Here is a 23,870-nt window from a genome sequence, read left to right on the forward strand (position 1 = left end):
CCCGTGTACGGGGTGCCGTGGCCGGGGCCGATGGCGCAGCCCGGGCTGGTCGGGGGTCCCGGCATCGTGCGGTTCTCGCCCCTCAGCCGGAGCTGCCTGCGGATGTACCCGGTGCCGCTGCAGCGCCCGCCCGCCCGCCGCCCGGCCCGCGGTGCGCATGACCTAGCGGGCCGGCGCTTGGCCGTGGGACCCTGCCACAGGGCATCCTGCCGGGGGGATCTGGCTGTGGGGGCCCTGCCACAGGTAACCCTGCAATGAGTGACCTCGCCATGGGCACCCTGTCACGGGTAACCCTGCCGGGGGGTGACCTTGCCGTGGGTGACCTTGACATGGGTGACCCTGCCATGGGTGACCCTGCCACGGGTAACCCTGTCGGTGGGTGACCGTGCCACGGGTGATCCTGCCGTGGGTCCTGGTGATTTTGACGCCGTCACGTGGAGTGTTTGCTCTGTGGATGATCCGTGTGGGCCGGGGCGGGCCCGCGAGCGCACAGCCATACCCCGCGTCAGCAATCACTGTGAGGCGGCGTCACAGCAGATCCTTTGTGCTTATGGCAATACCTGCTTCTGTTCCATTGCTGAAGACACTTTATTCCTTGTGTTCTGTTTCACACTTGCGATCCTTAATGTTGATGTACTTGAATTGATGACTTGCAAATTGTACTAACCCTGCAGGACTTCAGTGCCTTGAATCTCAGCTTTCCAGTCCCAGCTGGAAAGAGATGTACAATTATTTGAAAGGTGTATTTTATTTACTGCTTGCCAGTTGAAGTTCTTTTTATTTGCAAAGATATTGCAGGTTTACAGTTGACGTTCCTCATCGGCTTAATTTTGCTGTAAATGCTTTCGTTTTTATTCACGGGTTGAATTTTCATTTCTGAAGCTTTTAAAAAAAAAAAAAAGAATTGTGAGGTGAGGTTTGTTTGACACGTTTGTTTGACGCACTGATCATAAAACTGTTTGTGTTTGTACAAGGAGTAGTGAAGTGCACATTGTAATGTAGGAGTATTTACAGAGTGATCCAAGGAAAGTGCATACAAGGACAGGGAATAGCTTCAGGCAGTGCAATCCGTTCTCCTCCCCAGCCTGTGGTAAAGTCGTTGTGAACGGCGGCTTACTGCAGTAACAGGCAGCAAAAATGCTGTTTTCCTCTGGATCAGCAGCACATTGGATTTAATTTCCTTTTCCTATCTGGGCTTTTATAATTCAGTTGAATTACAAGTTCATGCATGTTCCATAAGTGAAGAAAACTAGTGGAACTCTTGATCGTAGGAGAACGTATCTCCAGGGGACTGTCAGACCCGTGTAAGTACAGCACTCGCACGTCCTCTGGCTCCGGTTCGACCACCAAGGCTCGGGGTGGTGTCTGGCCACTGACAGAGTTCGTGCTGAAACAGAACAGAACATGAAGCTGTTCTTTCTCATATCTGACACTTCAGGTTTGGAGTCTCACCACCTTTCATATGGAATTTTTTTTTTTTTTTTAATTTATTTATTTGCTTTTATTTTTACCAAAGTTTGCGCTCCAGGTGGCACGGACACCTCTCTCCTGTTTGAAAGTTGCTTTTTGCCCGTTTTACTGTGCGTAGAGTCTCCACCTGCACCTCAGTCTAAAGGCACAAGGTAACCACTAGACCTGTTTTGCCGATGGTAAGTCTCCTTCCCTCTGAAAGCGCTGCGGGAGCGTTACAGGCACAGGACCCGGAGCAGTGGCCATGCCCAAAGGCACTGTCACTCCCTGGTGATGATGCTTTATACCATCTGCTGAAGGGCAGAGATGTCCTGTGCTGCCAAGCTGTGAATTGTATAGTTCTATTGTACCTCGAGCATTATTATACCTGTCTAAATTATTTTGTTTGTACCCTTTGAATATATTATTCCATCAATTCAGTTAGAATTGAATTTTATAGACAATTATGCAGAGTCTTCTGCCTGGGCAAAAATACTTACTGTAGTAAGAGATTTCTGTTCTCTGTACCATGTATCTTTAATTTGTTTGAGTTTTTTAGATTCATGTATGTATGCTTCATGAGCAAACATGGAAAATATGTTCTCACACCGGGTTCCCTTCGGCTCGCACTGAATCCTACAGATTATGTCGCTATTGCCTGTATAGTCCATCCCTTGTATACTGACAAAGTCAGTGGCACTAAAAGCCCCGAGAAATTGTATAGATTAAAAAGAAAAATAAACATTTTGTGCTTGAAAATGGTGTGAAAAACCCGATGTTTTTCTAAACCGTAGAACTGTGTCGATTCCCAGCTACTCTGGGTAACACTGCCTTTGTTTTCCAGACTCGTTCTTGTCCCTTGGTTGTGTAGCAGGAGCAGATGTGATGCCTCTGCCAGTTCTTGGGTTCTCCCCATAGCCAACACCTCCAGCAGCTGGAGAAAGGCAGCGGTGCCCCAGGAGGTGCGTGGGGCCACCCCGCAGGGCACAGTGCCCCGAGTCCTTGCCTGTGGAGGTGTTCCTGGTGTTGGGGCTGCTGCAGAGCAGAGCGGGCTGAGTTCCTGTGAGCAGATGGTGCCCTCAGCGCTGCTGGTGGTGCACGTGAGGGTGCTGAGTTTGGCAGATGGGAAAGAAGCCCATGGACTGCGTCCCCCCTGTGCTGCAAAGCAGTAGGGAAGCCCCTCTAAAGGATCCTGGCATCGTTTAAGTGTGAGGAAGCTTGGCCCCGTTGCCAGCACCCTCTTGGCAGTCCCCGTCATCGGGTTAGGCTGCAGGAGGAATGAGGGAAGGGCGTGCAGGTGACACCCCTGCTTCTGTCTCTCTGTGCACCCATCCCACGTGGCTGTGCTGTGTGTGCTCTGTGTGTCGGGGGCTCTGTGCCCCGCGCTGGTGCCCGTCCCCGCCGTGGCTGCCTTGCATGTGCTGCTCTCCCGAGGGGCGGCCGGGGCAGCAGGGCAGGGATGCAGCTTCCACATCCCCGGGGGGAGCTCCTGCCTGTTGCACCTTTATCCAGCACTGGGGCTAAGCAGCGGCTCAGAAGGTGATGGCATTGTGGTACTTGTGGTGTTTAACTTCCTGAGGGCCCTCTTGGCTGCAGCTCTTCTGGCTGTTGGTTCTTTCGCCCTGAGTTGTGACAACTGTGTCGTGGGGTGCTTTGACCCTCAGCGGCAATTAAACAAATGACATGAGATTAAATAAATGGGGCGACTCCTTGAGCAAAAGGTGAGCCAAGGAGCGAGAGGGACCTGAGGGATCTGTGCTGCACCATCAGAGAGGGATCTGTGCCCACAAAAGATCCCTTGCAGATCACAGAGCTGAAATCATTTTATTCCTGACTGAATATTGCTTCAATAGACAGCAAATGGGTCAAACCTGCTGGTAGAATTCCTGACCTCCCTAGTTCCTGACCTGCTGCCATATCCTGTAGCTGTGCCATCACCCAACATTCCCAGCCCTGTGCTGACACGTGGGAAGTCAGCACAGATGCTTTAAATACAAAGTTTCGATGAGGAGCTCACAGATCCCCCAATTTTCAATCCTTCATTTACAGAAACTTAATACAAATCTCGAAGGAATGTTTTAACCCCCCGAGTCACGCACCCAGTAGTGGAGGAAAGTTTTTGAAACTTTGGTAGGAAAGTTTCAAAGTTTTCACAATTTGGGAAGTTGGGAAAGTAGTTGAAGTTTTCCTCTGTGCCATTCATTTAGCTTTCTGATTGCCTCGTGTCATGATGGAGTATCTCAATGCATAATCACATTCTGCTTTCCCCCCCCATCCTTGGCTTGCTTGGAGTGGGACTGGGTATCCTGAGAAGGAGCTGCTCATCTGCCACAGGGATGCAAAGCTGGGCACTAGAGATGGCAGGGAGAAACACTGGAGTGCTTTAAGGCTCTCTTGCAAATCCAGATTCAACCTCCCTGGCACAGCTTTCACCCGAAAGAATGATGTAACATTGGCCCTCGCAGTTTGTTCGGGTATTTAACTCTGGTCTCCGTTTCACAACTTTAAAGAGGAAATATTTTTTGAATTCCATTAGAAAATAAAAAAAAATCATTTAAAAAGCTGCTTTAAGGAAGAAATGTTGCCCAGAGCAGCTGTGGCTGCCCCATCCCTGGAAGTGTCCCAGGCCAGGTTGGACAGGGCTTGGAGCAACCTGGGCTAGTGGAAGGTGTTCCTGCCCATGGCAGGGAATTGGAACAAGATGGTCTTTAAGGTCCCTTCCAACCCAAACCATTCTGTGACTCTGTGATTACTTAACCATCACTTCACACCTGTCTCCAAAGTGCTCCGTTCTTGCTCTCTGCTGTATAACTTCTTTACTTTTCTCTGAAATACTTGACATTGGCTGAGATCAAAGGCAAGACGAGGGTGAGACGTGGCCATTACTGTGCTCAGACAGAGATACTCGTGTTGGGGAACAGGGCCTTGGTGCTCAGGGGCAGTAATTCCTGAAATGAGCTTCTTCATCCAGTGGCAGGTTTTGCTGTTTGGTGTTTGTGGAAGGAAATCACTAATACTTTGAATCATTAGTTTAACTTGGCTCTGTCAATGATATGTCTTCAAGCATTTTTCATGATCCCAGTGCATTACTGTCAGGTCTGGGAACATTCAGAATATTTCCAGACAAGCCTCGTGGACACTTCGTAGGTCCGTGTTGGATTCGTTCAGTTTGCACATGTTTGGGCAGGAAAAACATCTGTCCTCAAACATTCCTTGGAAGTTGGCTTTGGAGGGTTGTAACCAGAAGTCTCCCTTCTGAAATTGTGTGACCTCAGCATTGCTTTCCCTGTCATCCCCACCCCCACAATGAAGCAAAGAGTTCAAGACTTTTTGGGTGAGATTGATGTTACTCATCAGATATTGGCTATTAATGCAAAAACCTGCCTTGTTTTCTGCCTTGCTGCCAGCAAGTTCCCCCCAAGTTTTCCATGGATGCTGTTGAAGGTGTTGTATCAGAGGCAGAAGTCACACATGAAATAGTTCCTGACTGTGTCTAGTGTCCCAGTAAGGTTTCCTTGCCTTCTCCTGCTCCTCGTGTGCCCTCCTCTGTCCCTGATTTCTGGTGATGTCTGTGGGGAAGTGTGGGCACGGTCTGTGCAGAGTGTACGGGCAGGGAACTCACACGCTCTTGTCATGGATAGATGAGTGTCTGATACAGGATTGAATATATAACACAGCAAAACCATAATCTTGTGTTATTTCTGGCTACAGTTATTTATTATGGATTGAGTACTTGAGGACAGTTATTTATTATGGATTGAGTCCATCTCAGGGATCTGTAGGGTCGGGCTGTCCTAGTCGGCGCCGGTGCAGGTCGAGTGGAGTGAGTCTGATGTGCTGATCCCTGTTATTATTTTACCCCTGACAATCATTTTCCTGTCTGTGTACCCAGAAAGGAGCCGTTGGTCAGATGGGAGCTGTGTGGTGACTCACACGTGTGGTTGGTGCCCTTGGCAGGGGCAGTGTCTGGCTGTGGAGCTGCCCCTGCAGAGGCAGCAGGACAGGGAGGCTCCAGCCCTGACCGTGCTGCTGCTTTTATTAACACAGCCAAGCTCCAGAAGGGCAGCATAATGAGGTGGATTTTAGGAGCTGTCAGGTTACAAATTCTGCTTTATGAAGGAATTTGTTGCTCAGAGGGGTTTGGATGTGCTGCAGTGCTGACGTTGACTGTGTCAGCACAGAGATCACTTACACTTGATTCATTTGGAAGTCAGGCTTGGAGCAGGAGGTGGCTGCTGTTGTGAGTGATGTGCTCTTTGCTCCCTTCCCAGGGATAGTTGTGGTGTGCTGTCAAGGCTGGTGCTGCATTCTCTTGGATCTATATTTGATTATAAGTTTCTCATGAAGAGTTTAGGGGCTGCGTGGTTTGAGCCTTCAGTCTGACCTGCAAAGCCTCGGGAAGCTTTAGGGCTCGCTTGGTCACTGTGGAGGAGCTGTTCATACACAACAACCTATATTCAATAAAGTATCTGTTACAACAGTGAAATTCTTGTGACAAGGTCTTGGTTTTTCCAAGTCTGGTTGAGTAAGGGGCGCTTGGATGAATTTCTTTGGATGTAGTGCAACGGAATGGATGCATGGTGAATACTGGTCACGTTGTTGTAGTTGTGAGGCAGAGGGAAAAGCTGGAATTGTTTTTTCTCCTCAGAAAGGAGCAGATCCCCACACTTTGTCTTTCATTATTGAGGTGCCACTGAGTGCTAGCTATGGCAGTGTGGCTCTCAAGGAGCTTTGGGTGACAGGACAAGCATGGTGAGAGCCTCTCTAGCCACTCTTCTGGGATCTTCTTTGTGCCTGTTGCAGTTTTTATGGGGTATTCAGGACTCTGACACCTTGTAAAAAATTAGGTTTAAGAAGAAATAACCAGAAATAATCATTCTCAAATGGGGCTTCTTCAGGTCTGACGTAAAATTGCCCCAAAAAGTATTTACTCTTCTGTTGTTTTTTTTTTCAATTACTTTGCAAGCAGAGTAAAAACTTCCTCAGCACTCAGGGTTTGTCTATCAGACTAGACAGCAGCAGCTACAGGACGTGCCATCACTGCCTTTTCCCCACCACAGAGCAAACGTGGGGTACAGTCACATTCCCCGGTCTCTCCGGCGCTGTTGCCTCCCCAGCCTGTGAAAGCTCAGACTTGGCTTTGTAGTAAGAAGTGAGGAGTTTCTCTGTGGGCTGGGCACCCGTGAGGGTTTGTTTGAGGAGCCAGGTGACTGGGGACCTGGCTCTGCTCAGGGTGTTGTGGCTGACCCATGGCTGCCAGACCTTTTTTCCTGGTTACCTGGAGATAGTTCATCTTATCCTGTTTTCCTGGATGGAACTCTGCCAAATGCTGGTTATCCATAGCGAGCAGGTGTTGGGGTGGATCCAGGTGGATCTTCAGAACTGGCGTTGGTCAGAAGCTCAGGAAGGAATTATGATCAAGACCTGATTTTCCTTCCCTAAAAAGCCATTCTTCCCATGAACAGGCGGAGCAAGGAGCACGGGAAAGTTGGGGCTGCGTTTAACAAAAGCGGAGCCCAAACCACAGAGACCCAGCAGGAGCTGTGCCAGACCCAGATGGCATCTGCACCACGTGCTGTCCCCACCCATGCCCCGCCTTCCCTGCTGCTCCAAGGACTCCCTGCTGCTCCAAGGACACCCTGCATGTGTTCTGAGGGCATCCCAAAGCCATCTGCTCCATCAGGCCTGTCCGTGGCTGTGATCCCACAGTGTGCATGTGTGTCTGTGGAGCAAGGGGCTGGGGTGCATGTCCCTGGGAGCATGTCCCCAGCACAGCGTGGTGGTGGGCATGTGCTGCAGGGTGGGGGACACGTGGTGGCACCTCGTGCTGCTGCTTCTTCAGCCACGTGCTGTGCCCTCGGCGCCCTCGCTGCCTCTTATCCCAGTCCTGTCCTTGCGAGTCCTTGGCATTGCTGTGCCCTTCCACGTCTGTCCCACCATCTTGCCCTGTGGTCTGCCTCCTGTGGAAGGCTGATGGATCCCATCCCTGCCTGGGTGGGACATGGCATCCCTGCAGCCCAGGTGGAAGGAGGTCTCTTCCAACCCAAGCCATTCTGTGATCTGTGATCCGAGGTTTGGCTCCGTTTCCGTTGGACAAGGGAGCCAAGCCTGCGGGTGTGGGGAGCTGGTGCCACGGCGTGCCCTGGCAATCCCACCATCCCTTTGGCACCTCCACACAGCATCACATCCCTCTCCCCTCCTCCCTCAGCGACAGGGTCCCACAAACTGAGCCCAGTGCTGGGCGTCTCTGCTGGCTCTTTCCATCTCTACCTCCTGGGAGCCTGGCTCTGCTCAGGGTGTTGTGGCTGACCCGCTGCTGCCATGTGTTTTTTCCTGGTTACCTGGAGATACTTAATTTTTTTTTTTCCCGATTCCCACATTCTGAGCTCTCAGCATGACAGATCTCGGTCTCTGTTTCTCTGTTTCCTTGCGGTACCTGTAGCGTGCTCTGGCAGCAGCACCTCCACACACTTGGGGCCCATGAGCTTGCGTGGCCCTTTTTTGGGTTTGGTTTGGGTTTTCCTGGATGTGAAATCCATATATGGATTTTTTTCTTTTAGATTCTGAAAATGAGACCGTCGGCGACTGACACGTGGCCCCCGCAGCTGCAGTGCCAAGCGCGAGGCCCCGCCGCGGCTAAGGAGGAGGAAGAGGAAGATGGGAAGTGATTTATCATGTGTGAGGAATTCTGTGCTGTTCTGGTCCATTCGACGCAATTTTGTAACTTCTTTCTAATCATTTTTTTTATTTATAGTTGGAAATACAAAAAAAAATGTTATGCAAAAAAAAAAAAAAATAAAGGAGAATTATTTTGGGGGAAAAGGATTTTGTTCCAAATTGTTCCCTTCTGTTGTGAGCCAGGTTTCCATGAGCAGCAGATGGAGAAGAGGGAGGAGGAGGAAGAGGAGGAGGCACTCCTTCAAATGCTTTTTGTTTCACACAATTAATTGTCATTTAAGCAATTTTCCAAGCAATAAGCCAGGCACACATACAAGGAAGGCAATTCCAGTTCCATTTAAATGTCTCACCATTCTTTTGTAGAGATGAGACTCTATTTTAAATCCACTTAAATCAAGTAAAAAACCCTCCAGATCCTGCACTGGAGAGTCAGTCTGTGCTCGTCACTTCCCTTTTTACCTCTTTCTTTTTCTCACAGACCAGCCACTTTTTCTTGCCGGACTTAAATACAGTTTCGAGTCACTGCTGATTTTAACTGTAAGACTAAAATCCTTCCACAGACCAGTGGGTAATTGGAGCCATTTTTAAGACTCTAAAGTGCCTTCAATGAGCTAAAATGAGCAGTAGGGGTTTCTTTCTCTGGGTTCACTGGTGGTGGGTTTCACTGACTTTGGGTCGAGGGGATGGACAGAGTAGTTTGAAGCAATAATCTCACAGGTGATCATTTATCAAAGGACTGCTCACCTCTTTTTAAGAAAGCTGGGTTAGCACGGTCCTAAGGAGTGGGAAAGTGCTGCTCCTGCGGTTACATCTGGGCCCCAAACTCTGTGCACCCACAGGCCTCCCCTGCTGCCTCGGCAGCCCCAGCCCAGGCTGTTCTCACCCTCTCACTCTTGCTTTTGATCCCAGAGCCATAGGAACTTCCACCTGCCCATCAGCCCCTTGGCACCCCCCTTCCTCACAGCTGGAGCCTGGTGTTCTGTTTCGTTGTTATCTGCCATGTCTGTCTCTTCCAAATCTTGGTTCTGAGTAATAAATCTTATTTTGATGCCGTTGTTCCCTATTTCCTTTCCACCTCGGCCCCTTCTGCCCGCCAGTGGGAGGGAGGAGAGTGCAGGTGGAGGTACTTGTATTGCTGAAGCTCCAGGATCATTCAAACACTTGGTTAATTCAGAGTTTTGAAGCCCCAGGGCCAAAATATATGTATTTATGTTAATTTTTTGCTTCTCTGGGATGCCTCCTGCCCTGCCCTTGTCTGAGGAAATGGAATGGATCACCTGCACAGGAGCAGGGACTGGGTAAGTGGTAAAGGCTGAATTGCTGCAGGCTTCTCTGCTCGAAGGGAAGTCCAGCCAAGTGCTGTACCTTTCTTTTTGTTTTTTTGGTTGTTTTCCTCTTGCACACCTCCTTGCCATCTGGTCCCACATCCAACATGCTGGGTACAGGGACAGGGTTGTCACTTCTCTGGGGATGAGCCACTATTCCAGTGATCACAGAAACAAAGCATTTTGTCCTCACCTGAGACTTTTATTCCCAAGTTCAAAAGGTGATTTTTCTCCAGGGAAATCCCTTGCAGGGTCTCCTGAGGTCTAGGTGGGCCTCCTTCATCAGTTGTTCCAACCCTCTTTGCTGCTCCTGCAGATCCTCGGGCTCCTCCACAGCTGCAGGGAGCCAAGGGGCCTCTGACTCCAGATAAGCATTTTATAAATATTCTATTAATATTCAGGTTAAATATAAGATTTAGTATCAGGATTAAATCTCAGGAGTGGAAGCTGGGGCCACTCCCCACCTGTTTTTGGATAATTTCTCCTGTGAAGACCTACTCTGTTTTGGGGGTACACACGGGTTTGCTGCTTGCTCAACAGTTTGGAGCTGCCAAGGGTCCCTGAGCTCCTCTGGGGTGAACCACTGAATGGGATCCTCTAATTCATCCTGTGATTCTGTGAGGGGGAATGGTTTTAAACTAGATTTAGATTGGTTATGAGGAAGAAATTCTTTCCTGGGAGGGTGGGGAGGCCCTGGCACAGGTTGCCCAGAGAAGCTGTGGCTGCCTCTGGATCCCTGGAAGTGTCCAAGGCCAGGTTGGACAGGGCTTGGAGCACCCTGGGCTAGTGGAAGGTGTCCCTGCCCATGGCAGGATGGGAACAAGATGAGTTTTGAGGTCCCTTCCAACCCAAACCATTTTAGGCTTTGAGGGTTCTCTGCAGAGGAAGAACCAAGCTTTGGGGCTTTTCCTCCCTCCCTGCTGTCCCCAGTTCCTCTCTTCCTTGCAGTGCTGTAACGAATATTCTCTTCTCAGCCTGGTGCCATGCTTGGGTTTAATCAGGAGTATTTTCTGCTGGCCACGATCAGAAGCCTGAGCAGGAGAGTGTGGCCATGGCAAGGTTTGACACAGCACTGAGGAGTGAAAAGGAGGAGTGCGAAGAGCTGAGCTCTGACCGTGCTCGGAAACGCGATGCTTGGTCCCTGCTCCCATCAAAGTTCTCTCCCCAGAGGCTGGACATGCTTGCTGGGGTCCACACCTGCCTGTGCCACCTCATGAGAAGAACTCTTCAAAAAGACCCAAAACGTTGCAGTTTGGGTGCTGGGTGCTACGAATTCCAGTGTATTTGGTTTGGCAACAAGCATGCCTGTGGGCATGGAATGGGACTCCTTGGTGTTGGTTGGTTATTCTGGAATTACTTGGAATGTAAAACAAATGCTGAAGGGAAAAAACAAACATTATAATCTTAGAAGAGTCACAGAATGGATTGGGTTGAAGGGGACCTTTCAAAGGTCATCTAATCCCAACCCCTGCAGCAAACTGGCAGCATGATTACAAGGCTTAGAATTAAATTAGAGACTGACTCCTGGAGGTGGTTCTTCCAAGTTTCCATCCCCAAGATGTAGATGTGAAGGAACTGAACTCTTGGGATAATTGTCAATAGAGATTTTCTGGGTGGTTGTTCTGGGGCACCTTTATACCTCCAAAGTGTCCTTGGGGATGTCCTCAGGGTTGGGCCTCAGCTTCAGGATTTTCTGTGATCTATTAGTCTGTGTCATCCTCCTGAAAAAACAATTTGGATTATCATCAATCCCTCCAGCTTCTACTGGAGCCAGAGGAAGAGCTCGTCAGTAATGGCTGGTAAAGCCACAGTGAGCCTGCTGTATAGGATCAGTTGTAACTGCCAGGACACTTTCCTGGCTCTCAGCTGAGACAAAAGATGGATTTGGGGGCTGCTGAAGCCTCCAACAGCCCAGCTTTGGGGGCTCACAAACCCCTGACAGCCCAGCTTTGGGGGCTGAATGACTGGAAAACTGAGGCTTCCCCAAGACTGCCCAAGCATGGGTAACAACCTCTGTGCTCTGCCAGAGGAATCCAAACCAGTGATGAGGCTGATCTGTCAGATCCTTCCCAGATCCTCTCCTACAATGCAGAACAAGTACTCAGTGTTCCCTGGATGCCATCTTTTGGGAATAGAACACTTGGGCTTGGACCCACTGAGCGCAGACCCAGTGCCAACACTGACAGGGTTCGGAGCAAGGTGAGATTTTAGTCTGTGTGCCATCGAATCCTGATCCACTCAGTGGATTCTCAGTCACTCTGTAACGTGTTATTCCAGAGGCAGGTGAGGCTGGATGCAGAGGCACATGGCTTTACCCGGATCCAGGGTGTGGTTGGTGGTGTGCCTGGCACACAGGGGGCTGCTGGAACAGTGATGTCACTCTTCACAGCCTGGGCACTGTTCTAGAACCATTAATGGGAGTTTAGGAACCAGGCTGAAGTTTCCTGAACTCCTTTCTGTGCTCTCAGGCTGCTGTTGTCTGTCAGAGTGTCTGCTCTGCAAGCACAGCCCACAGCCCCCTGCCAAGAAGGGATGTTTGGGACATGCTTAGGAAAATTTGGACTTTTAAGAGCTGAAGGAAGAACTGGGACAGCTCCTGGTGTGTGGAAGGATGAGGCAGCTCCTGCCAGGCTGAGCCCCTGTGCATGGACAGCTGTGCTCCCTCTGGGCTGTGGCTCTGCATCCCAGAGGAGCTGTGGCTGCCTCATCCCTGGAAGTGTTCAAGGCCAGGTTGGATGGGATTTGGAGCAATCTGGTTCAGTGGAAGGTGTCCCTGCACATGGCTGGGCATGGAATGAGATGAACTTTAAGGTCCCTTCCAACCCAAACTATTCTAGGATTCTGTGATGCCAGTGTTGCATCCCAGCCTCCCTGCTGGAGAAGAAGGGATGTGAGTGCTGGGGATCTGTGGCAGCTGGCAAAGGGAGATTGGGGGGAAATTATGGGGAAAAAAGGGGCTCTTCTGGTCTAGAACTATTACAAACAACATTAAAGTTCATGGAATAATTCTACTTTTCTCCCCACAGAACAGGAGAGTTCTTGTTATTATAGAAGCAGTAAGTAAAATCACTTGATATATTAGAAAATATATGTGTGTTTGAAAAGAAATACATTTTAATTTGACAAAAAAAAAATTTTTGTGGCAGTAGAAGGAAATCCCTGCAAATGTTGAAAACACAGCTTAGTTCCCTGTGACAGGGGCTGAAGCAGTGACGTGTTTGAGTGGCTGCTGATTTTGGAGGGGGAAAGACTGGAAAGGTTTCCAATCCCCTCTGGGTTTCTACAGTTTCTGTAAGACTATGGAGAATGTTTAAATGGTTTATTCTCTGTGCAGTTTCTCAGTGTTTTAGTGCTCTGAGCAGTAGAATTTTTGGAAAGTAAAAGGAGGAATAAATTTGATGAGAGGCTGATTTGATGCTTGGGGAGATGTTTGAGGCTGTTGGATGTTTAATGAGGATTCCAGGGGCTGGTAACAAAGTCATGAAAATAGGGACTCAGTTAAAAATGTCAAACATAACAAAATAACTCTCAATATTTGCTGATGGCACGTGAGCTGCTGTGGGTGCTTTGAGAGAGGGGTGGTGTGGGGATTCCACAGGGCTTTGCAGCCCTAAACCTTTCATTCTGGGGGGACTTTGGAAGGAAACCCGTGTTTCTTATCCCTGTTAAATCAGAGCATTCATTGTTTTTTTTAAAAAAAAACCATAAATTGGCATTGGTGGAGCTCAGCATTGCTGTGCTGCCTATTGGTGGCAGAATGAACCTTCTGTTCGTGCCCAGCACTGGCTGGTGACGCAGGGGGAGAGGGGATGGGAGAAGGTGGCTGGAAGAAGTCACAGCCCCCTCCCAACATGGTCCCTGTTGATTTCACACGTGTGAAGTGGTGAACACCCTGAAAATCCCTGACAGTGTCCCATTTGTTCTTGCAGTAGGATTCTAGGAGCATATTTCTGTATTTATTTTATATATATTGAATGTTAAGAGATGGTATTTCCAGAAGCTGGCAATTAGCAATGCAGAAATAAAAATATTTCTGTTTCCTGATAAGCAGAGACAAGTAAAGGGACACACATCTTGTAGAGTTCAGCACTTGGAGACTTTCATTTGTCATTTTCCTTCCATTTCCTTCAGCCTATGGGAAGGTGTCCCTGCCCATGGCAGTGGGTTGGAACGAGAGCTTTAAGGTCCCTTTCAACACAGATCATTCTGTGATTCTGTGATTATTTTTTGCTGTTTCCTACTGCCTCTTATTATGAAAGCAGACAAGGAAAACTTTTCAGATATCACCTACTTGGATGGTTCCTCCATGGGAAAATGCAGTTCCTGGAAAGCAAACCCAAAATGCTCCATTTCAGCAGGAACCTACACTATGAGCAGGTTTCCTGTGTCCAGCTCCAACTGAATTAGAAGTGCCTGGAGTGAGGCCATGCCCCCACCCTGGAGATGTGGGACCCTCTTGGAGCCAGGCTTGGCTCTCCATAATTTTTTAATAAGCTCTGAGAAGCTTTTAGTTACCTCCTGTACCTGGGCACTTTACGCATTCACAGGCGTGCGGAGTTGCTCCCGTTGGGAAAATGCCTCAATTCCATGTCTTTCCCACAGCATCGTGTATTTCTTTATTTACTCTCTCTGGGTAAACTTTTTGCTGTGCTCAGTGTCAGGAGCTCAGGCCCTGGTGACAAATGAAATGTCCCCAGGAATGATGGCCCCCATGCAGGGCAGGTGGAGGCTGTGCTGGCCACGGAAGAGGTGAGGGGGTTTGGGGGCTCGGCTGGACCAGGGAGTCTCTGCTGGACCATAGCCAGGGGACAGCCTGAGATGATGTTTTCCAGATGAAAAAGCAAAACCCCTCCGTTTTCCTTCCCTCCACTCCCTCTTCAGAGCATCCCAAGGGAGCTCTGGGAGCTGGGGCTGCACTGTGGGGGCACCAGGGCAGAGAAGAGCGTGCTCTGGAGTGGTGGATGCACGTCTGCACACCCTGAGAGAGGTTCATCCCCATGGCTGCAACTCCTTGCTGGGTCTGTCTCTTACCAGGAAGTGAACCAGAGGGAAGGGCTGGGAGCAAACATGGAATTTTTTCAATGTTGTTTCTAATCAGATCTAATCAGATCTAATCAGATCTAATCAGATCTAATTTTTTCAATGTTGTTTCTAATCAGATCAGACAAAATCCTCAGGGTGAGGGCTGTAGCCTGGAGCATCCCCCTGTGCCAGGCCAGGATGGGGCAGGCAGGGGCACAGGCAGAGACAGCCCTGGCCTGTAACTGTTCAAATCTCTGTTTTTTAAGAAATCCCTGCCTTACATCCTGGCTTTGTGAGATACTGCTGTTCCCAACAGTTAATGAAATGACGTGGACGTGTGTGAGCTGCCGAACCTGTCCCCAAATACTGCTTTTCACAGAGGACTAAATCCAGAGCTTTAAGTACAGCAGCGGTGGCAGGGTGGGTTTCTCAGAGTGGGTTTCTCAGAGTGGGTTTTTCAGGCTGTTTTCAGGGTGGGTTTTTCCACACACACCAAATTCCTGATGGGCCGGAGTTGGCTTTCCCCTGGCAGCAGCCCTCTCGGCTCTTTGTCATGGTGATCAGCAATGCTTCCCTGTTGTCATGGCTGCGGGGTTACTACTGAAGCCAAAGCGCTCCACAGCCCCTTTATTCATAGTTTCAGTGTATAAACTAATTAAGTCGACTGAAAACAGCAGTCTGTTCCCTGCGCCTCGTTTTTCTAGTACGCAGATCAGATAGACCTGATTCCTGCCATCCTCCAAAATATCCAACCTGACTGGGATGAGTTTTGTATCTTAAGACCCAGCAAAGTTCACTGATTATTTAATTGCCCAGAAACCTCCTTGCAAAATTGAAAAGGTCTCTGGAAAATGTCTTTTGAGCTGCTAAGATGAGGCTGGGAGCTGGCTGTTGCAGCCATGCTGGATTCCTTACTGCTGCTTTACTCGGGGCAGGAACTCTGTCGCTGTGTTTAGTTTCTGAGTTTATTCATTGCTGGGTTAAAAAAAAAAATAAAATGGTGGCAAAATGCTTGGGGGAGGATTTCTGCAGAGCTCCTCACTCCTGCCTCCACCACGGGAGGATGGAGAAGGACAGGCCCAGCTGCAACCAGTGGACAGAGTGTTTCCTCCGGCCAGGAGAAGGCTGGCTGCACAGCGACACACGGGCTCATTTTTTGTTAAAACTTAATATAAGCAGAGGCTCTGTGTGAGCCCTGGGAGCCATGAAAGGAACCCCATTGTGTCTGCATGAGGTGGGAACAGCGGCGCCAGCATCGGCCTCTGTCAGGAAAGGATTTGGGAGATTTGGTGTCCCCACTTGGTGTCCTGCTCACTGCTCAGCCCAAAGTAAAACCAGGCAGGGACCCTAAAAGTCCTCTTACAGTTATCTGCATCTGAGTGTTCCTGTGGTGTCTCCCCAGGAGGATGCACCCACTCTGGCACCCCGTCCTGGGAGCACAGGGATGTGCAGGGCAGCCCTTCGCCCTCCTCCTGTGGGATTTGCTTCCCTCCTCTCCATTATCCCAGCCTGGGGATGCAGGGCCATTGGCTCTCCTTGGGGTACAAAGGCAGCTGCAATTTGCACCCTTGCCCCATGTGGAGCTGTTGGCAGTGGCCACCACAGTGTCCGTACCACCACAGGGGGGGCAGTGGGGGTGCTCAGGGTCCCAGTGCATCCCACACTGTCAGATGTCCATCCACTGCCCCCCTTCCCTCAGGCAGCTGAAGGGGCTCTGCTGCTCTGGGAGGGTGGTGGGCCCCTGGGGAACACCCCATTGAGATGAGGGGACTGAGGGGCCTCCGGGGGACCATGGAACTTCTCTTTTCCACACAAGGTGAAAACTCCCCAGTTTTCTGACAAACTGGACTCGCAAAGATGGACCTCTGTTCCCATTGGTCCATCCCTTTTCTTCACCTTCTCTGCAGTGTGAGAGCAGCAGGACCCCAGTAGAGATGCTCAGGGTTCAGAGGCAGCGTGCTGTGCCACCCTCCAACTGACTTATCCCAGCATTTTGCACTGTTACCTATTCCTCTGTTAGGATTTGAGTTTTTTTTTTATTTTGAATTACTGTTCACATTTGGAAAAGAAAACTAAGGGTCACTCTGAGGACAGTGGGTCCTGGAGAGGTGGTGAATCTGCAGTGATGCTTGTCAGTCTTCAGAATCAATTGAAGATAGCCCAGCACAGCTCCAACTGCTCACCCTGCACCCCTGGGGGGCAAAAGGCCAGCAGGGCCATTGCATGTGGGTGTAGAGGCCAAGAGGTGCTGGTGTGAGCAGGCACTGGGAGGCTGCCAAGGAATTAGGCAGCACTTGAAGGACAATGGTTTGCAGCAACAATGGAGGCTCCTTCCCCCTTAGCCCAGGAAACCGTGCTGGCTGCTGACCTGGACAGGGAAAATCTGTCTCCACATTGGTGCTCGTGGCTTTTGGAAGGCAGGGATTTCTTTTGTGCACCCGGGGGTTGGTGGAGGGGACCCCCGTGACCACAACCCCTCTGCCACTGCCAGCACATCTGGCTGCACAGCGGTGTGCCCTGCTTCCTGCCCCTCCCCTGGCCCTCTCCAGCTGAGCTGGGTGCAGGTGGCCCCAACCAGAGGGAGCACAAGGTCCCCAAAGCCTCTGCTGGGAGACACAGTGTGGTTGTGACCATCAGCAAAGGCTGTGCCCTGGCCCTGGAGTGGCTGCTGCCGGTGGGATGTCAGGTGTGGTGCTGTTAGGAGGGCCAGTATGTGGTGATGGGAACACTGGGAGCTGCTGGGTGCCTGTCACACTGACATTGGCTGCGGGACCACTGGGATGCCCAGGGAAGTGCTGTGGCCTCTGCTGTGGCACAGCTGAGAAGGGGTCCATATTGTGGTGCCAGGGCAGCTTTCCTGGAGGACAAGGCTGGCAGCTGGAGGAGCACAGCTGGATTGACCTGGACTAAGCACGGGGATTATGCACAAATCACCAGGTCTAGCCCAGAGCAAGGTGTTTGTGCCTGTGCCACAGGGAGCCACGAGCCACCGCCGAGCGCCTCAGTCGCTGCCTTCAACAGCTCTTTAATTAGACAGCCCTTAATGAAGTGCTCTTCAAAATAGGCTGTAGTAGGTAAACGTTAAGAAAAACCATCCTGTTTCCCACTTTAGTTTAGGAAAGCAGCTTTGAGAGCCTGCAGCACTCCTTGTACCTGGGAAGTGCCACCTCATTCTGCAGATGCTGCCTTCTCCTGTTTATCAGCAGAAATGGATTCCCTCTCTCACACCAGGAACTCAGCCACAGCCACAGCTGTGAATTCATGGGGTTGCTGCTTTGTCCATCAGACATTCTGGGCTGGGAGATGCTCTCCTAAAGGGCCATCAGGGTCTCTGGACTCTGAGCTGACTTCTGGCTGTTCATTGTCATGAAAATAGAAAACATTTTATGCCTCAGGTGTGAAATTTCCAGTGCTGTCTTTTGTTTTGAAAATTAATTTAACTAAGCAGCATATTACTGCCTTTAATTTTACTTATCTTTAACTAAGATCAGGGTAACCTCAGCCACCTAAAGTCAGTTTTTCAAAGTTTAGCACAGAGCATTTTAAATTTACTAAATCCCTGTCTTAACAAGAGTAAAGGGACTCCCTTTCTTTAAGGGACAGCTAGAAATATTTTTAAATGCTACCAGTTCCTCCAGCATGGTGATCTAAAAAGCAATTCTGTAATACAGAAAGGGAATTTGAAGATATGTCGAGTTTCTGAATGATTTTGTTAAAACGTTTCCCTAAGTTGCAGTACTGATTGCTTTTGGAGGAGTCTATTTACGTGGAATTTTGCAATTTTGCATGTTTAGAAGGAAAGTGACTTGGTTGGCATTCCTTCTGAAGTGTGACCTTCAGCTTTTCAGGAATATTTTTAACCCCACCACTTGTTGTCAGTGCAGGACACCCGGTCCAAGCCCAGCCTGGTGAGTTGTATTGCAGCATGTGAGAAGGATGGTGGCTGAACTCAATGATCTCAGAGGTCTTTTCCAACCTTAATGATTCCAGGATTCTACAATTCTAAGAGTGAGCATGGGAGCAAAGCATTGCCTATTCCAGCAATGCAGGCTGGAAATTAGAAGGCAGTTAATAGTAAGGGGAGGATGAAAATTCTGGAGCACCCTAAGATTGCAGAGGTGATTTGAGAAGCTCATGGAAGGACTGCACAACTGAGTAGAAATTCCTGAAGAGAGAAAATGGCTTTTTGTTGTGAGTCCTGAGGGATTTGGTGGGCTGCTGTAGTTGGAAAGAAAGGGATTGCTGGTTTTTCCTCTGCTATGGTTACCTGTGGGAGTAAGAAAAACTTCCTGTTGGTAGATCATCTAACTTGTGGGGGTTAGGTTGTTGTTTTTTCCGTGGAGAACAGCTGTGTAAATGGTGATTTCCTAACCTGTGGCTGAAGGAGGCGCTGGGACACGTGCTCAGTGCCAGGTGACACCACTGTTGTCCTCCTCACTGCCCCAGCATACAGGGATTCACACCTGCCAAGGGATGGTTAAACACGCTGGGAGCCATGTGTGGACACCTAGGAGATCCCAAAAAATGACCTATTCACCTTCTTTCTGCAACACGGAAGATAAAAATCACAGGTTGATATTTCATTTGTTATAGAACGTGTATTTTCCTAAGAAACAAAATTCCACGTGGCACTACAGAGGAGACAAGACATCATAAACTTTCCAGCTCTCCCATTTGTTTATGGATTCCCTTGGTCCCTTGATAGCAACCTCAGGGCTGGTTAAATGGCTGCTTCTGCCCATTCTGTCACAGCCATAGCACTTTTGTGGCCTCTCAAGTGAACACCCTGCATTCCCCAGGTCCTTCGTCCTTCCTGTACTCTTACACAGTACAGGCCCAGAACATTTAAAACATGTTTTGTATCACACCAGGATGCTCTAGAAAGAGCCTCTTCACCCATTTTAAAGTAGTTATGAAGGACAAGTTTCACTCAGTCCCAAAATAGCCTGACATCAAATTCTCAGCTGAAATAAACTGCTGTCTGGCCAATGCCTTGGGCACAGACCAACCAGGACAGAGCAGCAGCACATGTGATCCCAGGTATGAGCTGTGAATGTGGCAGAGGAGCTTGGCCATAAAATTGATGGTGACTTTGACTAATTTATTATATTTCATTTCATTTCATTCTATGTTATTTCATCTTATTTTACTGTTTTATTTTACTTTAGAAACTGCTGTGAAGGCTGAGATTAGTGGGGCCTCTCAGAATATCCAGGTCAAGGTAGTTAATTATTTAAACCAAAGACAGAGCTTTCTTCCAAGTCCTTTTGCTACCTTGTAGGTTAGTGGTGAAAAATAACCTCTAGTTGAAGGCTAGGAAAGCAGGAGATGAAGATACCTGATTTAGTGCTGTGGATATCCTGGACAAGAATAACCTGTTCCTTTGTGCCTGCACAGTACCAGGCACCAGGACCCTCCATATGGGGAAATACGAGTAAACATTATTAGCAAAACCAGAGTATTCCTTGTTCAAGCAGCACAACTCTGGCTGGAGAAGACTGGCAGATAGATTAGTCAACTTGTCATTTGGATGTGGGTCTTATTTAGGCAGTGAGGGCTTCTGCCTACTGATCCTGGCTTCTATGCTGAGAAAAGCTGCTTTTCTGATACATACCCTGATAGAAGTTCTCCTTGGTGGCCCATAGGGTAGTCAGTGGAATCAAACACCCAAAGGTTGCTGTAAATACAGAGATGGGCATGCAATTGCTGCCCTTTAGGCAAACTTTGCCAAGTTTCAGTGGTTACTGGACTCATGGACTCTGTTGTAGGTCAGGATGTTGCTGGCTGAGAGCTGTGTGTCCTCAGAGCTCGGTGCTGTAAGCACAGGGCAGGCAGGAGCAGCACAGCACAGGCCCAACACCAGTCCAGCTGTGCCCAGCCAAGGTTTGGGGTGCTCAGCCTCCTCCTGGCTCACCTCTTTAGGCTTGCTGAGCTTGTGCTCTCCTACAAGTCCTGCTCCTCTAACATGTGCTCAGGTGAGCTTCTGTTTCATATGAATTCAAAGGCAAATGTGTTCTGTGTACCTGTAAAACTCCACCACTTTCACTTAAAAACCTCTTGGCAATCCCTTTATGAAATACTGTGATTTTATAGTTCTGACCATGACAGATCCCACAAGGCCACTGCTTGATTTTGCAAAGCCCCAGCCTGTTGCCTGCACTTTACTCCCAAAGAAACTGTTTTATATTTGTCCTTCATGTGAAAATGAAACTCCTCACCCTTGACCTTGGTAGCTTCCTATAGACCTGTTTTTCTCAAATGCTGCTTTTTCTTTCCCTCATGCAATTTTCATCAGTAAGAATAAGCCTTTTGGATCAATTGAACTGCTCAATTTTTCTAGCAAAGGGATTATTTCCTGTTTTCTTTTGTGTCTCTCCCTTTATTTCAATGGAAATTATATAAATTGACCAAAGCAGGGATGGTACTCCCCACTCCTCTTTCCTCCAATGGATTTTTCAGAGCTGGGGATAAAAAGTAGTGCTAGTTTACAAACAATTTGACCTGCCTATGAAGCTGTGTGTTTTGGCTTTCAGTTCTACCTTTCAGGACTTCAATGACCCCTTTCATGGGGGAAAACCTCCACTTTATGTACATTAGGTGAATATTGCGTGAGTTCAGCTTCCAGGATAAAAAGCCCTTCCAGTTACTGAGTTAAGCCCTCTCTTTGAGGCACCCCTGAGCCCGTGTGCTCAGTATCCCATCAGCAGGTAACTTGGCTGTGGGATATGGCTTAGCAGCAGGCATTGAGCAGCCAAGCCCGGAGCAGCCCCAGCTCTCCTGACCAGGCTCCTGGTGGGGAATGACACAGGGAAAGTTGTGGAACTGGAAGCTGAAGGGCTGTGACTGGGGGAGGCAAAGCAGGTTAAGTCTGCAGCATCAGAGGTGAGGAATCATAGAATCACAGAATGGTTTGGGTTGGAAGGGACCTCAAAGCTCATGCAGTTCCACCCCCTGTGGTGGGCAGGAACACCTTCCACTAGCCCAGATTGCTCCAAGTCCTGTCCAACCTGGCCTTGGACACTTCCAGGGATGGGGCAGCCACAGCTTCTCTGGGCAACCTGTGCCAGGGCCTCCCCACCCTCTAAGTAAGGAGAGGGTAATAAGGACTTAGAAAATGCAAGTACAGGGTCGTAGACATCCCTAGGACTGCAACTATAATGTTCTCTATGGCATGAAGTGACAAGCAAAGGGAAGGGAAACACCCCACTTCCCACTTCTCAGCACGTGAAGAGACCAAGGGGTCTCTGGAGAAAAGGCTTCCAGGTCAGCACAGCTCTGGTGATGGATAACCATGTTCCAGGGTATGCTGCATTGCTAATGAGCTGCATCATCTAATTTCTCCTCTAATTTTGAGGAGCCATAGTGATTCAAGGAGAAGGGAGTGCTGGGACAAGGAGCTTTACAGAGAAAACTGTGGGATTAAAGGACGGAGACGAAACATGCCCAGGTAAGTAATTACCATTAATAGTTAAAAATGTTATCAGTTGGTGACAAAGCAAGAAAGTGGGCACAGGTAGTAGCTGAGTCTCCTGCTGTTTCTGAAGGACTAGACAGGGATGAGGATGAAGATCCTGTAAAAGGAAGGGAGCCTCCATGAAAAAGTGCAGAGGAAGCAGTGTCAGCAAGGGCAACTGCAGCTGGTGGTGGGCAAGGAGAGGCAGAGGGGGACTGCTTCTTTTACCTTTTCAAAGCAAATCCAAGAGTTTACATCTTTCATTGTGCCCCGAGAATTTTTTCTGGATAATAGTTCTCCAACTTTCTAAATGCTTTTGCAATTTGAATGATATTTTTAAGGTCAAACCAAGCAACAAGTGAACAGCATCAGGCTTCTTGAAGTCAAGCACATGAATGCTGTAAATGACAAAGCTGAGAGAATGACAGAGGATGACTATGACAACAAGCTGAAATGTCAGGTTTACCACACAAGGTGGTACAACACAAAGTGGGGTTACTATTCATTCAGTTAAAGCCAACTGTTTTTTTCACATATTCTCTGAAAATCTTTTGTCTGCTCGCAGTGCTGCTCTCAAGCTGACCCCTCTTGACTAAGGTATCTTTCACTGAATAGGTTTGTACCCAAAAAAAACCACTCCTTTTCCTTCAGTGAAGAAAACAGCATGAATCATGTTTTTCCAAGGTTAATTTTTTTTATTTCTATAGGCAGGAAGAGAGTGCTTCTCAGTACTACTACAGTTGACTAAAATAAACTACTGGCTACTCAGCAGGTCAAAGGATGCCTGTGAGTAGCATTCAATCAAATGAGGGGATACAGGCCTAAATATCACCCATGCCATGAAATAATGAAGGTATTTCCTAGCACAAAAAATCCTTCTCAATACCATTAGAAGTAACAGAAAAATGCATCTGACATTAAAGATTTGTTCCCAAGTCCTGAGATCTGCATGTTGCTGTACCAAAACCCAATTTCTTGAATTCCTAAAAATGCAAAGCTTTTTCCAGGAAAAAAAAAAAAAGTATAATACATGAAGAATGATAAAACTGATGATAGAAGAATTGATGATAGAAGAATGATAATTAGAACTTCTCAGATTTAAAGGCTGTGCAAAGATCTTGCATTAGATCCATGATATGGATTTAGATGACAGTGTCTGAGCTGTGAACTGGAGGCAAGGCCAGACATCCCTGGTATTGACAGGAGTGTCTGTGCTCATGACTGGACTTGGATAATCCACAGCAGGTAACAGGCAGTCTGCAAAACTGAGAGTGGCAAATGTATTGCCACTATTGGAACAGGAAGTGCAAGGAGCTGGGAAATACCTTTACTTACCTTGCAAATCTGAATTTGGAATGAACTGTCACTGGAATCATGGAGTAAATCAGGCTATCCTGATCTGGTTTTGATCTTACACGTGATTTTATATCAGAAAACATGTTGGTACTAGTGGGAATGATGTCCCTTGTCCACTGGTGTTTCAGTGTTTCAGAGCAGGCTCTAGTGCCCAGTCCTCTGAGAGACAGGTATTACAAATAGGCTGCCACCAACACCCAAAGCAGGTGCACAGAGGAAAGCACTAAAATTCCCAGGAGAAGAACTACCAGGGAAAGAAAATCTCATTTTCTGATTTCTATTTACAGCCTGAAATAGGCTGTCTGCTGGGAGCAGCAGTTCTTTGGGAAAACAGTGATTATGAGGACTATGGTTGTGTTTACTTCCCGGCAGTGTTGCAGCACACTACGTGTACTCAGGGTATTTTTAGTTGCAGATTCTGCCTGGCAGAAACTCACTGGAATTAATCACATGTAGCAAATTAAACAAAAGCAAAAAAGCTGGTGGGCTTAGGGGGACCTGCAGCAGCTGAACATTTTATTGCCCTTTACAAGCAAACTTCCTCAAATTCCAGGGAAGGGGAAGGGTAAAGGCAAAGGGCAGCGGTG

At 48.5% G+C, this 23,870-nt stretch overlaps 1 protein-coding gene and 1 long non-coding RNA gene across 2 annotated transcripts in view; both read left to right on the forward strand.

Moving 5' to 3' along the window:
• Positions 1-9,175, forward strand: part of WNK2 (WNK lysine deficient protein kinase 2) — an 82,707-nt gene extending 73,532 nt beyond the window's left edge. The window contains 1 exon segment of the mRNA XM_029964657.1: positions 8,010-9,175. Coding sequence (XP_029820517.1) covers positions 8,010-8,117 — 108 coding nt within the window. The 3' untranslated portion in view covers positions 8,118-9,175.
• On the forward strand, positions 246-2,208 carry LOC108641734. Its single transcript, XR_001922232.1, has 2 exons — positions 246-740; positions 1,517-2,208. It is a non-coding gene; the product is annotated as an uncharacterized LOC108641734 (long non-coding RNA).
• Positions 9,176-23,870: the final 14,695 nt, after the last annotated feature.

The sequence above is a fragment of the Manacus vitellinus genome, unplaced genomic scaffold (genome assembly GCF_001715985.3).
Source record: "Manacus vitellinus isolate BGI_N305 unplaced genomic scaffold, ASM171598v3 scaffold_77_pilon, whole genome shotgun sequence".
NCBI lineage: Eukaryota > Metazoa > Chordata > Aves > Passeriformes > Pipridae > Manacus > Manacus vitellinus.